Source organism: Mastigoproctus giganteus, chromosome 13, assembly GCF_048544385.1.
Source record: "Mastigoproctus giganteus isolate SK-2022 chromosome 13, ASM4854438v1, whole genome shotgun sequence".
Lineage (NCBI taxonomy): Eukaryota > Metazoa > Arthropoda > Arachnida > Uropygi > Thelyphonidae > Mastigoproctus > Mastigoproctus giganteus.
This window is the reverse complement of record NC_143587.1, coordinates 115,287,050-115,304,247: the sequence shown is the minus strand read 5'-3', so window position 1 is coordinate 115,304,247 and position 17,198 is coordinate 115,287,050. Positions and strand designations below refer to the sequence as shown.

Genomic DNA, 17,198 nt, shown 5'->3' with positions numbered 1-17,198 from the left:
TCCATTTTCATTGATCACACAATTATCTAATTACCAATTCTTGTTATCTTGGCTCACTGCATTTCATAAAACCATGGAGTATCACCATGCATACTTCTGATTTTTTTTTTTACCTTCATTTTTGACCTTTCCCCATGTACGAACAAATGGGGGAAAAAAAAAAAATCTTGTAAAAACTACATACTGTACCTGAAAGATACATAAAGTTCCATGTAGTCAAAAATTTTTATGTACATGGAGTAGGTGTTAAAAATTCTGTTGTTTGGTGCACTAATGGCACAGTTTGAAAGTTATCTGCTTATAAATTAGTAAACTGAAAGCTACGGTCCTATATAATTTGCATTCAGCAAAATTTCAATTGTTGCGAATGAATGCCATAGTATTAATACTAAAGATAAAACTAATGCTCTGAGACACATCACCTCAAGAATCAATAGCCAAAAGGCTATTCTCTTATTTGATAATTATCTGATATCTGTTATTCTATTCTGTTTTTTGTGATAAGAGGCATCACTATTAGTGTTTGCTTCAAGAATTACTGTTTTCTTATCAGGCGATAGGGTCTCAATTAGAAAAACCTTTGATGACCTGTCAGGAGATTTCATAATCAAAATCATCGCTATGCATTAGTAATTTCTGATTTCAACAGTTAGGCACTGATATTGAATAAAAAAATAAAAAATAAATAAATAAATAAAATAAAAAAAAAAAACATTCCCCCTAAATAGAAAGCAATTTGCTCATTCCATCTGAAACATATTTAAATGTAAGTTTGGAGTGATAAATTCTGACCATTATGTTAGTTGTGAAACAAATTATAATTTTAAAAATATGACTTTTCACATCAGTTATTCTGAAACTCCACAAAACACTACACAGATATCAAAACATGTCTTTGTCGTGATTATAAAACTTTGAAACTGAAGCTGGTATGTCTACTGGCTCTAATTTTATTTCCTTTTACGAATTAAGCAGAAAAATCTTTTCTGAATATGTTCTACTGCACTTTCATTACACATTTCAATAATTTGTACATCAAGGGAGCATGCCACTGCTGTTACATGATGAGAGACCAGTAAGTCTTGAAACATGCTGTCATAACAACATTTGTTATTTGTTGAAAAAGTACTTTGTACTTCCTTAGCCATGGTTAACTCACAGTTAAGGAAGTTTGTTTTATATGGAGTATTAAGACCTTAGCAGCACTTATTTATGACATATTTGGAAGGATAAGGTAATCCTAAATTAATTAAACTTATGTTATGCAACATGCTATAATCTCTATGTAAAACACTGACTGCAAAACTTTCATTAGTATGGCAATAAGTTTATGGAAAAGTATCTGCCAGAGTTTTTAATGTATGGTTTGTGATCAATATGAAATTCCTAATTTGGACACTCAGTACAAATAGTTTAATCCTTTATATATCTAAAATTCTAGATAACAACAAATTATATATATGCAGAAGGCTCACCAAAAACTGGTAGGTGAAGGTAAAGAAAGAAACTATGAAATATCCACAAGCAAATTGCTTTTCCACTATTGGTAGCTTCTAGCTATGCTTGTTAAACGAAGAATGTGTCATATGTATACTGATAATGTTTCTCTTTAGGCATTCAGCCTAAAGTTGGCAATGTTCCGATAGCTAAGATGGAAAAATGCAAACAGATGTAAATAAAGAACACTAGAATTCAGTCAGCTACGAAAACCACAACAATCAGGGGCCATTGTTCAAAAATTTCTGTGCAAAATTTCAAGCATATTTCATTCTTGCTACTGGAGCTGGCTTTGCTCCCGCATTATAGCCATTATATCAATGCAAATGTTTGCCGAATTTTTACAAGTGGCAAAGCGATTACAATTAAAAGTGACATATCTTTATTAACCAAATATGAGGAAACTTAACTTTTATGCCGTTGGCAAAAATCTGACACATATGTTTGTCAATACTATCAAGCACAGTAGACTGCAAAAATTTACCATGAAACAGTGGAATTGGCTATCAGGGACTTGCTTGATATTATATTTGGTACTGACAACAGACATATTTTCATTTTAACAGTAAGATATGAGAGAGTACTACTTTTCCTTTTTTTGACCCTGTATAAAAGTCAGGAACTGTGATTCACTTACGTAGTTAATTGTAAGTGAAGTACAAATTAACATATTAAGCAAGTCCACAATGTCTGAAATTCTGTTCAATGCAAAGTTAAAAGGTGGTATCTTCTATGCTGTTTAGATAACATATTTGATGGTGTTCAGTAGATGATATAACTAACGAGTGGGAATGTTTAAATGGCCAACTGAAGAAAGGCCTTGACAGCAAATCGGGGAATTTTATGTTTTGATACATAATTCTACATAAAATTAACAATGAATATTGTAATACTGAATAAGGATACGTGAACGAGTGATATATGTGAGTAGCAGACAATAAACTGATTGGCACATGGGCATAACAAACTATAACATCACAAGTTCAAGTGACTGACTGACTGACAATGATTCAGATCAATCAGCACTTAACAGAAAGAAATTTGCCGAAAGCAGTTAACAGAACTAATAATGGTTCTGTTAGTTTAAGGACACTTTTTAGTAGTCCTTTTATTTCTTTCTTTACCTTCCCCCTCTGTCATAACAAACTTGCAAGCACAACAGTGAAAGTTTACCATTTCAGTTATTTATCTATAATTTTAATATTTGGTATAAGAGACTAGTTAATTGTCTAATTACATTTCAATACTTTTTGAAAAAAAATAATAACAAATAAATAATATTTTACTTCATTTCATTAAACACTGGAAAAATACTGATGGACCTCTGCAAAGATATGTGTATATTTTAAATCCGTGATCTGTAACTCCCATTGGAACTCTGCTTTCATATGGCCTCACTACATTATTTTATAATTATATACTCTTTGTGAAGGTAGTCACAATGAGATACAATTAAATCGATGCCTTTACACTACGATTGTTATTGTTATTATTTGGTTTTTAGGAGCATTAACAACTAAGGCCATATTGCTCCAGGGATATGCGGTGGTCATTCCCTGACCTTTCTACACTCTCTGTATTTGGTGGTCACAGGCTCGAACCCTGGTCTAATCAAGAAGCGTGTGCTACTCACTGCTGCTCCTGCCCACCTGGTTACAGAGGCACCACACTATGGTGTATTCATACCAATATTATATAGTTATTTCATGCTCATACCGTATTATGCCTTGTACATTTAAGTTATTAGTAACAGAAATATAGATAAACTACATTACATTATAAAATTTTATATCATGGTTTATATTATTATTATTATTATTATTATTATTATTAGCTATATGGTGCAAGGAAGCCTGAGGCTTATGCTGCACCAGACAAAAAAAAAAAAAAAAAAAAAAAATTCCCGAGTTACCCTGAGAGAGAGAGAGACAAAAGTAGCAGGGAATGACCAAGAAAGAGAAGAATAATGATATCCAGCTCAGGACCCTGGGTGTGCCAAGCCCATACTCACCAGATGTGAGCCATCACAGTAATATTAAAATATAATTGCATGGGATAATATAAATTACTCACATGTTATTTCATCACACAAAAAAGGCAAGACCAAGGTAAAATAAACAGTCCAAAGATCTATACCTGCTAAGATATCTGAAGACATGACCACCAAATAACCAAGCTATGAATTGCTGACTATTGACCCCAAAGATGCCAACAGTCACCAACTGATACTGAAAATATCAATAATATTAATAATTTTAATCAATAAAATATTGAAGAAAAAAAAAGCACCAAAAAAAAAAACCAAGAAAAAAAAAAAAAAAAAAAACAGAAAACAATTTACTCATTCCATCTGAAAGTTATATATTGTTGTTATGATGAATGGTACAAGGGCTCCTATGGCTAAACTGTGACTATTTATTTAATTTAAAATATGCAGCCAGTAGAAATAAGAACTTGGTGTATAACTAGACTCCTTTCATATACAGGTGAACCCCGCTTAACACTGATAATTCGTTCCATAAAAACGAGCGCTAAGTGAATCTGCGCTAAGCGAGCTCCGCATTCCCATAAGGTAACATATGTATTTGTAAGTTGCGGTCGGTGCCATAGGATATTTTCTAATCGATAATAAATGGTAGTGAAAAGATGCACAAATGTCGGCCAAAATATTTAATATTCAAATATTTGTACATATAAAATATTCTGCATTACATACATATATATAATTATGTGGTAACTATTTACGTATCAAAATTAAACTTAAAATCCCAATTAAAATCATGAATTTAATCATGAAAAATGTGTCGATTTTGGGTTGAACTTTGGCCCTCTTCTAAATAAACTAAAAGTGGTATTAATTTTAAATCCCCCACAACGTTACCACCCAACAATAAAGCCACCCAATCCTTTGCCACTTTGAAACCTGGTATGATTTTTGCTTCTTTCAATATGAAACTTCTTTTAGGCATTCGTTTCCACAAAAGCACTACTTCATCTATGTTATAAACTTGTTGAGAAGTACAACACACAATACCCCTCTTCAATAATTTTAACAAGTTCTTTTTTGAAAGTTTCGGCACCCTGATCTCCACTTGTGGCTTCTCTCTAGATTTTAAATCTATTCAACCAGCCCTTACCAGTTTTAAATGGTTTCACATTTTTTTTTTTTTTAGGTGAGTTTTCTTCAGATCATCATATTGGCTAATCTCTCTCTTTTTTTTTTTTATAATATTTAACTTAACTGAATTCTGCATTGGATATTATCTTCAATAAAATTAGTTAAAGTCTTTTCCATTTCAATCCTAATAGCTGGCCTAGCCCTAGTTGTGGTGTCTCCGTAGCCAGGTGGGAAGGAGCAGCAGTGCGTAGTACATGCTTCTTGATTAGACTGGGGTTCAAGCCCGTCACCACCAAATACGGAGGATGCGGAAAGGTCAGGGAATGACCACTGCACATCCTGGAGCAATATGGCCTTAGTTGCTAATGCTCCTAAAAAAAACCAAATAACAATAACAATAACAGCCCTAGTTGCTTGCAGTGGAACAGCCATCTTTCCCGCTGCTAAAATTAATTCTTTATTTTTTTTTATAATTGTTCTTACAGTTAAACTTGCAAGTCCTAAATTAAGGCACTCATCCGCTTGTCGTTGACAGGAATCGATTCGCTTCAAAACGTCTAATTTAAATTTCAAATTCAGTCTTTTTCTTACATTTACAGTCTTCGTACTGTGCTCAGACTTTGCTTTTTCATTCGTATTGACCATTATTAACTCTTCTAAAATGTAACTGCGTTGGTTGCATTAATTACGATACAATGTTCAAGTAAATTGTCCGTTACATACGATGTCTAATACTGTACAGAGTGATGGCTAGACTTCGGATAAATGCATATAACGCAAATATTACAAGCAATATACTTAATCATTTTTTAAAATGTTGATCTCGGAACTACGTAACAAGTGTCTGTACTGCAATTAAATTAGCTTGCGAGAAAATTTCACTGAGCGTGGGAAACGTTTTAATGCTGTTTTGCTATTCATTTTCAAGCTATCGACTCCATCAAATGAAACGGTTTCGTTAAATATGCCAAAAATGCAATCTGTAAAAGAGCATTATAGTCAGATACGGGTTATAATATAAGAACAGCGTTATAGCGAATCAGCGTAAAGCAAACCGTGTTATAACGTGGGCCTGCTGTAGTAAAAAATTCTGTCAAATTTTCTTCATCCCCGATCAGGTGAGAGTGCCAGTGGCTTTTGTAACCTTGTAAGAGGGCTGAAAATTGTGGATCTGGCATTTTGATAGTGAACACAATCAACAAGAATGTTTTTCAACGAGTAAGGATTATACTTCACACACTGGAGAGGGTCATACTAGTGAGAAGGTAAGGATGTGTCAAATTGGCATGACCAATATGTGCTCTTGCAAGAACAACAATTTCATGTCTATTCAGGTGAATAGTTGTATTTCCATACCTATGGTTCATATTTATTTATTTATTTTATTTATTATTTTTTTTTTTGTGCAGCTTATCATTTAATTGGACTTGCCAGGTTTGGGTTACTTTGTTGTGGTATGCATTTCTTGCAACAGACATAGTTTGTAAGTAGGACTTGCACATGTGTCGTATCATCAACAGCTGGATGTTTTGCTGATTGGTCTGGTGTTCATTTCCTATAATACCAATATGACCTGGAATCTAATAAAAAGTAATTGTTCTATTGGTCTTTTGGAATTTAATAGTCATCATAGGAGAGAATATACACAGACCATGAAGGATCAGGCATTTCAACCTCCTGAAATATGTCATCATAGCATATATTCCAATCTTGCATTCATTCCTGAAATCTGATTCCAGTTGCTTTATATTCATTTGGTTTGCTCCTGTAACGATTTATCCACTGAGGTTTGAAGAGAAACAGCCAGATGGGATGCAATGAAAACTTCTGTATTTTAACTGTATAATAGAGAAGAAACATTTCTAAGAGCAAGAGGTGGTTCATTATCTTCTATATAAGCTTTGAATTGGTGATGTCTGGAAAGCACTCTTTAGTGCAGACCATAAACAGGAGTATCACAATCAAGATAAGATTTGATTAATGCTTGATATACATGACGCAAAGTATAAGGTCAGCACCTCATGGCATGGAAGAGATTACATTGAGTATATTCATGATTTTCAAGTAAAAAGTTTGAGTATGTGTTGTAAGTGTTAAAATAATTGAGTTTGCTGTCAAGGATTAAACCCGAGAAGCTGGATAATAGCTGCTGTCTAATACTGACCATTCAATGCTTGTCAGTCTGCATTTCCATAGAGTGTGAATGCAGACTGACAAGTCAATTGCTGAAGTTGATTCTGTAGCTCAACTAATAGTGATTAATAATAAATCAATCTAACAGTGATTATAAATATAATCACTATTTAACTTAACTGAATTCTGCATTGGATATTATCTTCAATAAAATTAGTTAAAGTCTTTTCCATTCTTGAGATAAAGCTATACACTAACAGTGATTATAAATATAATCACTATTAGACTATGTTTATCTTATAGTGATTGTATCATTTGTCCTCATTTATCAATTTGGAGGAATTCCCTAATAAACAGAAGGGAGTTGGTAGCTGCATAACAAGATCAAGTTCTCTTAGGTTATATGGGGTTGGTGACAGGTATACGAAAACTAAGGTCAGCACAATTCCAATGGTAATGCAGCTTCTAAAGAAGTCTGTAGAGAATAGATCATGAAGAGATTCTCGATTTTAGCAAGATGGCAACACTGCTATGTGCAGCAGTTGTAGTACATTTAAGTTTTCAGTGGAGTGTATAACGTTTAACAGAGTAGGATACTTGAGATATTAAATTTGTTTCTTGCAAACAAATTTAACTTTCTTGCTTCTTGATGTTTTACTTTGTGCTCAACTCTGTATTTGTTTATCTTTTCCCCTAGTTTCCATGGTTTGCAATTTGACATCTAGGAATAGCACATTGCAGTCAGTCTGTGCATGATCTTTCACCCTACATTTCAGGCTTATAGAAATAGCACTATTAACATCGCAGAAGTCGATTTGCTACAAAATATGCTTGGTACCCGTGTTCAAAACCTATTTAAATATAAATTTGGGATAATAAATTTTGAGTACTATGACAGTTGTAAAAATATTTCATATATTTTAACAGATTTCATATATATATGAGATTCCAATGATAGTCTGCCAATGTATTTTGGACTCCATTTTCCCCCGGCATCTTTTTTTCCACTTGAGAAATATCTTGGTGAAATATCGTGTTCATTGGAGACCGCTCCGAAGTTCTCAGGAAAAAAAGTCTAAATGGAAATGTAGGAAATGAAGCATTAATGACAGGTCTTGGTTTTCGGTCATTAACCTACGATATTTGAAAATTGAGTGTGATCAACTTTTTAAGCACACATCTTGTTTTTGTTGTGGCTGTAAAACTTTTAATTAAAAATTAAGTTCAATTTTCCTTTACAAATAAGCAGAAAAATCTTTTCCAAATGTGCCCTACTACACTTCCACAACATATTTCAAAAATATAGGTATTTATTCTAGGTAAAGAAGTGATTGCAAAACTTTTATTAGTAGGGCAATATGCTTATGGTCAGCTATTTGACTTGATGTGTCCTACTACATTCAATAGTAGAACATATTCAGTCAATCCATACTGTCACTCCTCATACAGCTATTGCAAACTTTACTGTAAGTTTGCCAATAAAGCTATACAGTAAACTCTTGCTTTAATGGACAGCAACCAGTGCATGACATTCATAATTCCAAAAGGAACTGGTGACACGACTGCCTCAAGCTAATAGTATTTACTTATTTACTGGGGAGCCAGGATATTCCACATCATTCCTTCCACCAACTTGGAGATTGGGTGAGATATCATTTGAGAATCATTTAAATGGTCAAACTAAGGTACTCAAGAGCTCTTTGAATGCTGAATAAGTTTTAGTCACTTTCCACTGCTACTCTATTACACAGAAAAATTTCAAGCTTTTCTATCCTAAAAATCTGGTAAATGCAATAAAATATAGTATTATAAAAGTTGACGTTTTATTTCATAGTACAGAATTTTTTCATACCATAATCTAGAAACTTTGATGACTATACACACTGAGTTTAATAGGCAACTGGGTTTAGCAGATGGGCCATTCCCCAATAGTCCATTAAAGCAAGGTTTACTATATTTTTTCATAATGAACACGATGAGCTATATAGTTACCTAATTAACAACCTAATTAAAAAAACCCAACTGTCATTCATTCTTTTTATACCAATTTCCATGAATCTGTTAAACCTTATTACACTAGAATAAGATTAGGCACATATTCAATTATATTTTTGCACAACAGAGATATATTTCACTGGTAAAAAAGATTAGGAAGTAAATGGAAACTGTTATACAAAAAAAGTATTCAACATAAGGTACAAGAAAACGTCAGAGGAAGGAGTAGAAAAATATCACATCTTGTAAGTATGGGGTTAGACAGCATCATTCTTCTCTTTCTTGGTGATTCGCTTCAACCTCTCTCTCTCTCTCGGTAATTCAGAATTTTTTTGGCTGGTGCAGTATAAGTCTCAGGCTTCCTTGCACCATATGGCTAATAATAATAATAATAATATAGTATTTTAAACTATAACTCTCTGCTTTTTGCTGAGGAGTTGGGGAGTGAAAATTCGGGTTTTGTCCACACAGTGAAAAATATCTCAGGCCAGCAATGTATACAAAGGCTATGATGAATAAGTTAATCAACCTACACAGAGAGAATACCAATTTCATCTTCATTAGCAAGCACATTTTTATTTAACACAGAACTTATGTAGCTTCTAAATCTTATAAGCACGTACCGCTCCACTATGCAGTTTATGTCATAAGGTCTAAATTTACACATGGCTGGTGAGACAAGAAAAATAAGACACTGGACCAGAATGGTTCAAAAGCTCCCATTAAACATTTCACAACGGTTTGTAAATTTTTTGAAATTGCAGCCATTTTAAGTTTGCAAAAAGGTAATGGAGTTTAAGTTTCCTTAAAAGAAGTGGGATGGCCCCTTTCCCATTGCAAGCACTGGGTCTAGAGTTTATTTTATAAGTATTTTACCAAAGGATATTTTATAAATATCACAAACCACATATCACATAAGTCTTGTGAAGTAGTTTTAAATTTACTAATTTGATGAATTTCTAGACTTAAATAGAGATTATAGAGATATTTTTCATAGCACATCACTACCTCCTTTTATATAGCTCTGTACTTTGAATATAGACAAATGGGTGAATTCTGGATGGTTCGGGAAGCTAACTGCTACTCTGCTATTATATAATAGCTCCTGAAAATATAACTTCCTCATTTGCAGCCATATGTAACTGGAAGGTTAATGTAAACTTATACAGATAATCTGTATAAGATAATCATATATTCCCTCCTATCTGGGCGGAATTGCAGACACTTTCAAATTTAATCCTAACTCACAGCTTTTTTTCAACATTGACCTGTACTTGTTAAGTAATTCCGCCGTTCTCCTACTCTTAATATCATCAGTGGCAATGTGTACAACAATATCACCTTTTGTGCCCTTAAAAGATATCTGCTCTACAAATACTAACATGAGAGAAATGTTCTGGAAAAAAAAAAAAAATTTCTAAAAATGTTAACATGTAACATTTAAAAAAATAATAATAATAAATATAATATTAAATAGCTATACTAAAAGATCACTGTCTTAAAGTTGGTTGCAATGATTGCAACCAACTCTACATCAATGATTGCATTGTATCTAATTTGTTCAGTTATATTCTCATAAATAACACCACAATGCGAATGAAAAATTTTAAGATAATAAGCCTTTACCTTTCTCTCCATAACCAAGTCCAGACATTTTCATCAGCATATTTAAGACATCTGATTTTGGCTTATCTTCCTGACATATGCATTCTGTATTTTTTTCATTTTTCTTCCAAAACCCTTTACAACCATCTCTGATATTTTCATCCCAGTGTTTTACTACAATTATAAAACAAACTGTTTAAACAAATGTACACTACTTAAAATCATTATAAAATTACATCAACCTTTATAATTATATAGTAACCCAAAATAGTATACCACAAATAACAGGACAAAATTTCACAGATTAAATTCATCAGTTATTGTAAAGAAGATAATGAAAAAGATAATGCTGAAAAAAAATTATGATAACATGAAAGAAGGGAAGTCCATCTAATGTAAAAATAATACAGAGGCAACTCACTCGAAAACAACAAGAATGTATGCAAAGATATTTCTGATGACATGAGTATCTCTAACATATGAAGAAAATTCAAATTCAAGCTGGTTATTTATATAGAATGAGCATTTATAGTAAAAAAAAAAAAAAAACTGGCTAAAGTGCAATATATTCCTGCCTAAAAGTTTTGAATCACATTTAATTTTAATTGATTTTCAAAGTTTTTATTAAAATAGGGCCAATTTGTTTATTAATTTTTATTCAAATATTTTCTATCATGTTTAAAAAAAACAAACTGAAATAATTTTTAATTTTTAAGAAATTTCTAGAATATTCTAAAGAGTGGGAGTATTGTTTCAATATTACAGAAGATTTTAGATGATTCTTGAGTGTTTGAAATAACATAAATTGAGGGGTAGCAGCTATAACTTATAACATTAAACAATGTTATTCAGAAAGAATTTTTGGTGTGTTTTGTGATAAACATGGCAAGGAATAAGGAACTAAGTGCTTAAAAAAGAAGTGCTATTATAACTCTGTATAAAGAAAGTTAATCCATGAGAAGGATTAACAAAAAACTAGGCGCTTCATTTAAAGGAGTACAAACTACCATTCGACGATTCACGGATACTGGTAGATTAAAGGACAAACTATGATCAGGACAACTGCATGTAACAACAGAAGCACAAGATAAGGCCACAACACTGATTTCTAAACAGAATCAAAAATTTACTGCACCTGAAATTTGAGCTGAGTTCAATAGGAACAGTGAAACTCCTGTGTCTACATTCACTGTAAAATTTCACCTTAAACAAGCAGGACTTCTTGGTCATGTAGTGGTCCAAAAATCTTTACTAAAACCAAAAAGAAAAGGAAAAAAAAAAAAAAAAAAAAAAAAAACATTGAAAGAAATGGTTGTCTTGGGGCATCAACATTAGGCACCTGAGGAGAGGAAAAAAAGTACTACAAATTTGAAAATTTTGGATCCAAGTGTAGAGTTTATGCGAGACAGTCACCTGAAGAAAAAATGGTGTTACATTGTTCAGTACCTACAATCAAGCATGGTCGTGGTTCCATCATGATCTAGAGTTGCTTCTCTTTTTCTGGAGCGGACTATAAGACCCCAGGGAGCTGGATATCATCATTTTTCTCTTTCTTGCCTTCTTGGTGATTCCCTTCTACTTCTCTCTCTCTCTCTGGGTAATGCATGAATGTTGGTGTTTTTTTTTTTTTTTTTTTTTTTTTTTTGGCTGGTGCAGCATAAGCCTCAGGTTTCCTTGCACCATATGGCTAATAATAATAAGAGGCTATAAAAATATTCTTAAGCAATATGCAATATCCTAGGGGCTCACAACTGGTGAGTATGGGCTTGGCACACCTAGAGTACTGAGCTGGATATCATCATCCTTCTCTTTCTTGGTGATTCCCTTTTACTTCTCTCTCTTACATCTAGTACAGCATAAGCTTCAGGCTTCCTTGTACCATATGGCTAATAATAATATCCTTCAACTTTGTGAAAGAAATTTTATATTACAAGACAATGACTTGAAGAATAGCTCTAAGCTCTGCAGGAACTTTCTAGCAACTGAACAACAAGAGAAGGGTATTGCAAATTATGGTATGGCCACCCCAATCGCCTGACTTAAACTCAACAGATATTTCACGGGATCATCTAGACTAGTGGTGTCCAACCTTTTTCCATAAGGGGCCATATTCAAAGTTAGATTTGTTTTGCAGGCCGCACTGAGTGATTCGAGAAAAATTAGTGTGCTAAATTTTCAATGAAGTGTTCTGCGCATACACTTTTGTGCAGCCACCAAGGTCAAGCAGAAGGCGAGCCATAAATGGAATCCTGGAACATTTTGATAGCACCTCATATATACACACTCTTTTGGTCGGGCATGCACATATTTGATACAAAACATAGATAAAAGACAGAATTCACGACACCAACACGTGGCTTCACAATTTCAACACTCACATAGTCGACACAACAAGCGCCGCAATCTGTTAAAGTCGTTTATTTTTACTTATTTTAGTGTTGAATGTACATGGTTCCTGAATAATTAACAAAATTTAAAATGCTGTTTTAGTTCATTTTCTGCAGGGCCGCATGAAAATTATTTGCCGGCTGTAGCCAGCCAGTAGGTTGACACCACTGACGTAGACCAAGGGTGGGCAACCTTTATAAATGGCAGCCCAAATAAAATGTCCGTGAGGTACATGCGGGCCAAATTTCTTTTAGTTTTCCACGATTTTTAGTATTATTAAAATGTTATATAATGAAAAAATTGTCACAAACCATTTTCTGTTATTTACTGCAATATTTATACATGCACATACATATAATAATTAATTTTATTAATAAGAAAAAAAAAAAATAATAAAATACAAATACAATTCCAGTAACGAATTGCAATATTTTATTCTTATAATATTTAATGAGAGATTTGGTACTGTTTATTTTTATCGGTGAATCGATATCTCGATTGATATTTGTTGTAGCAGTGCGCAGAGTAATTTCTTAATTTAAGTCAGAAAGTCCATTAATTCAAAAATATATGTAATATACGGCTAGTCCGTTTATTATATATATTTTGAAAACGAGGTTGCCCACCCCTGATCTAGATGGTTAAGTCTGTGAAGTCTGCCTGTCTTCACAAAATTTATGGAAAATCTTGCCGATCACTTGGAATAATGTTAGTCAAGATTATTAGATTATTATAGACACTATTATAAAATTAAACCACCAGAATGCCAAGTCTGTATAACAAAGTGATAAAATCTCGACGGATATTTTGATGAAAAATCAGTATAGTTCTTAATATTAATCATTTAATATTTTATTTTTTGCTGTAAATTTTCAAAAATTCTTAAAATACTTTCAAAAAATCATAAAAAATACTCGGTGTTTTTTTATATTAAACCATACATTGTCATAGCTAATTTCAAAAATATTAATGAAAACTTTTGTCATACTCCATGATTCCAAACTTTTAGGTGGGAGTGTAAAATTAGTATTTGTATTAGTAGTGGCAATTCATGCAAGAGAAAGCAAGCTTATAGAGCATCATAAAAAAAAAAAAAAAAAAAACCCCTACCCACCTCACCTATCCATCCCCTCCAAGAATTTGACACGACAACAGATGGAAGTTTATTCCAACAATAAATTACCTGCATGCTGAAGGCAAACTCACACACACACAATTATCTAGCAATCATCTTTCAATTTGAATTTATGCCCCCTTAAGTGTGTAGTCTCAAAGCAAGAGGAAGAATGTCATCATCATCATTGAGCTCGCTCAATCCATTCAAGGTCTTAAACATCTCAATCAGATCTCCTTGCAGGTGTCTAGTCTTCAGATGCTACAATTTGCAGAACCAAAGCCTTACTTGGTAAGAGCACCCCCTTTGTCCCCTTCACCAACCTTTTTGTCCTTCTGTGCACCCATTCCAGGTCTACGTCCTCCCTAAAATGAAGATTCCCGACTTGTATACAGTACTGAAGATGTGGCCTAACCATGGCCTTGATCCAGCAGAGTGTCACAGTTTTGTTCGACTCATTACAAGCAAGTAACTTGGAATGTATTTGTTTTATTATAGGGTGAGAGGAGTTGTTACTACTAGTTATAGGGGGTGACAGCACTGAGTGAGTCAATGTATATTAAAGCAGGGGTAATTAAAAGTTCAGTAATCTGATGAAGAGCTAAGTTTATAGAGTAAAGCTCAGCAGTAAAGATACTGCATTCTAATGGTAATGAAACAGAAATGGTGAATGAAGGGAAGACTGCCGCAGCACCTACTTGGGTCTCAGTTTTTGATCCATCTGTATAGATTTTACAGTCCTCTGTGTTAGAAGAGTGAGTTTCAGTTAATTGTGCGATATTGAAGGGGGACAAGGTGTTCTTCGCCCACTGTTGAAAATATACGTCCTAATTTGCAGAAATATTTGTCCGAGGTGGATCCTGAAATATATTGCTGAGTTCTATATTCCATGCTTGAGTCAGTTCTTTAAGTCTAAGTTGAGCAGGTCAGTTTTCATTTGGCTTACAGTTGTAAAATGACTCCCATTCGGTATTGTACAGACATTTCCAACTAGGGTGGGAAGGAAGATGTGAATTTTTGCGGCATACATCAAAAGTAATGTTTTCCCCTGAAGATGTAAAGGTGGTTCACGAGTTTCGATATAAAGGCTCTGAAAACCCCTAGAGGAAACTCTCAGCACACTGTGCTGGATCATATTCAATCGCTCTAAAGTAGTTTTTCTTGCAGAGTCATACACTGGAGAGCCATAGTCTAAGCAGGACCTGATGAGAGCTCGATAAAGATGGAGCAGGGTATGTTGATCAGCACCCCATGACACGGATGAGACACACTGGAGAATATTCAACTTTTTCAAACAGATAGTTCGAAGATATGCCACATGTGCTTGAAAGTTGTTTCCTATACAGTACCAGGCCAAGAACACGGACAGCGTGAACAAGAGGAATTGAAATGTTATTGATCTTTAGCTCAGGATCCGGAAGCAGTGGCCGTAATTTGTAAAAGTGAGTAGCGGTGGATTTCTACTCAGCAAGATGGTATCCATTACGTAGGGTCCATGATTCTATTCTGGCAAGAGCAATTTGTAACTGTCTTTCAACAGTATTCACACTTTGTGACTGGCAGGATATGGTGAGGTCATCTGCATACATGTATATTTGGATAGTTTTTGGAAGTTCTCCCAATATGTTGTTGACCCGAATCGCAAATAGTGTAAGCACTCAGGATGGAACCCTGTGGGACACCCTCTTCTTGAATGTGAGATGCTGACAGCACATTTTGATATCGGACTTGAAGGGTGCGTAACCTTAAAAAGTTCTGGATGATTTGAGGAAGGTAGCCTCTCAGCCCCAACCGATGTAGATCTTTAATTATAACATAATGCCAAGTAGTATCAAATGATTTCTGAATATCTAATTTCACCATCACTAGATGTTGCCTCATGACAAAAGCATTACATACGATAGATTCAATTTTGAGTAGTAAATCTAGGGTAGATCTGTTTTTATGGAAGCCATATTGGTGATCGGAAAGAATATTTTGGGAAACTAGAACCCAGGTGAGCCTCTTATGCACCATCCTTTCGAAGATTTTGCCCAAACAGCTTGTCAATGATATTGGTCCGTAATTCCCAACTAGAGAGGGATCTTTACTTGGTTTTGGAATAGCACAAATATAGGAATGACGCCATGACGGAGGATATGTATTTTCTGAGCAGATCCGGTTATAAAAGAGTAATAATATGTAGAGATCAGCTTCACATAGATGCTTCAGCATACTGTAGTGAATGCCGTCTGGTCTTGCTGCACTATTTGGAGATTTATTCAAGGATTCTTCAAGTTCAGCTACAGTAAAGGGCTGGTTATACGGAAGTGAGAGTCTAAGTCTAGTGGAAAAATTAAATTTATGATGTTCTTCATCAGTTTTAATGCGTTGAAAGGAGGTCACATAAGAGGAAAAGGTGGAAATGTTATAAAAAGATTCTGCTAAAGCATCTGCAATGTCAGTAGAAGAGGATAGGTCCTACCCATTCCATTGTATTATCGGAGATTGCTGTGGTAGAAATTTCCCATTGAGAGCTTGTATTTTTTTCCATATAATTCGAGTGTCAGTATTTTTGTTAATAGTTGATGCGAAGTTAATCCAGGAGTCACGTTTTGCTTTCTTCCTAATTTGCCTTGCTTTTGCTCTGAGTTTTTTTTTTTTTTTAAATTAGATTGGTGGTAGTTGGGCATTTGCGGAACTGGTTCCAAGCACGATTTTTTTCTACTTTCGCTTTGGAGCGATCCGCATTCCACCACTGATTTTTGTGTACATGCTTGCACTGGTCCGATTTTGGGATGGAAATTTCTGCTGCAGATAGAATTTGGCTGGTTACATCAGTGATATGTTGTCCTTGAACATATTGAGTGTCGAGTAGGACACAAGTTGAGAAGTTTTCCCAGTCTGCTTTACGAAAGTTCCAAGAAGTACGGCCTTTAGGACATGACATGACCTGTGTTTGAATTGAACTGATAATAGGAAAATGGTCACTGTGGAATGGATCATTCAGCACTAACCATTCCATGCTTGCAAAAAGAGATTCTGAACAGATAAATAAGTCTATGGCTGAGGTAGTACCTGTAGGTAATTGGACATGAGTTGGAGAGCCAGAATTTAGCAGAGTCAGTTATGGTTATCCAGGAATGTTTCGATTCGTTGGCCTCTCCTATCCATGGTGGAAGATCCCCACAATGGATGGAGGCCCTGAAATCACCGATTAAACAGACAGGAGGCGGCAGTTGTTTAATTAGATCATCAAGTTCAGTCTGGGAGAAAGGATAATTCGGTGAGATATAAATGGATGCAAGGGTTAATGATATTCCCATTGCCATCCGAACTGCTACAACTTCTAAAGAGGTTTGTAGTTGG

At 34.2% G+C, this 17,198-nt stretch overlaps 1 protein-coding gene across 1 annotated transcript in view; it reads right to left on the bottom strand.

The window, feature by feature from the left end:
- Positions 1–17,198, bottom strand: part of LOC150076378 (uncharacterized) — a 458,875-nt gene that overhangs the window by 83,172 nt on the left and 358,505 nt on the right. Inside the window, exon 14 of the mRNA XM_090387340.1 lies at positions 10,370–10,522. Coding sequence (XP_090243466.1) covers positions 10,370–10,522 — 153 coding nt within the window. The remainder of the gene's footprint in view (positions 1–10,369; positions 10,523–17,198) is intronic.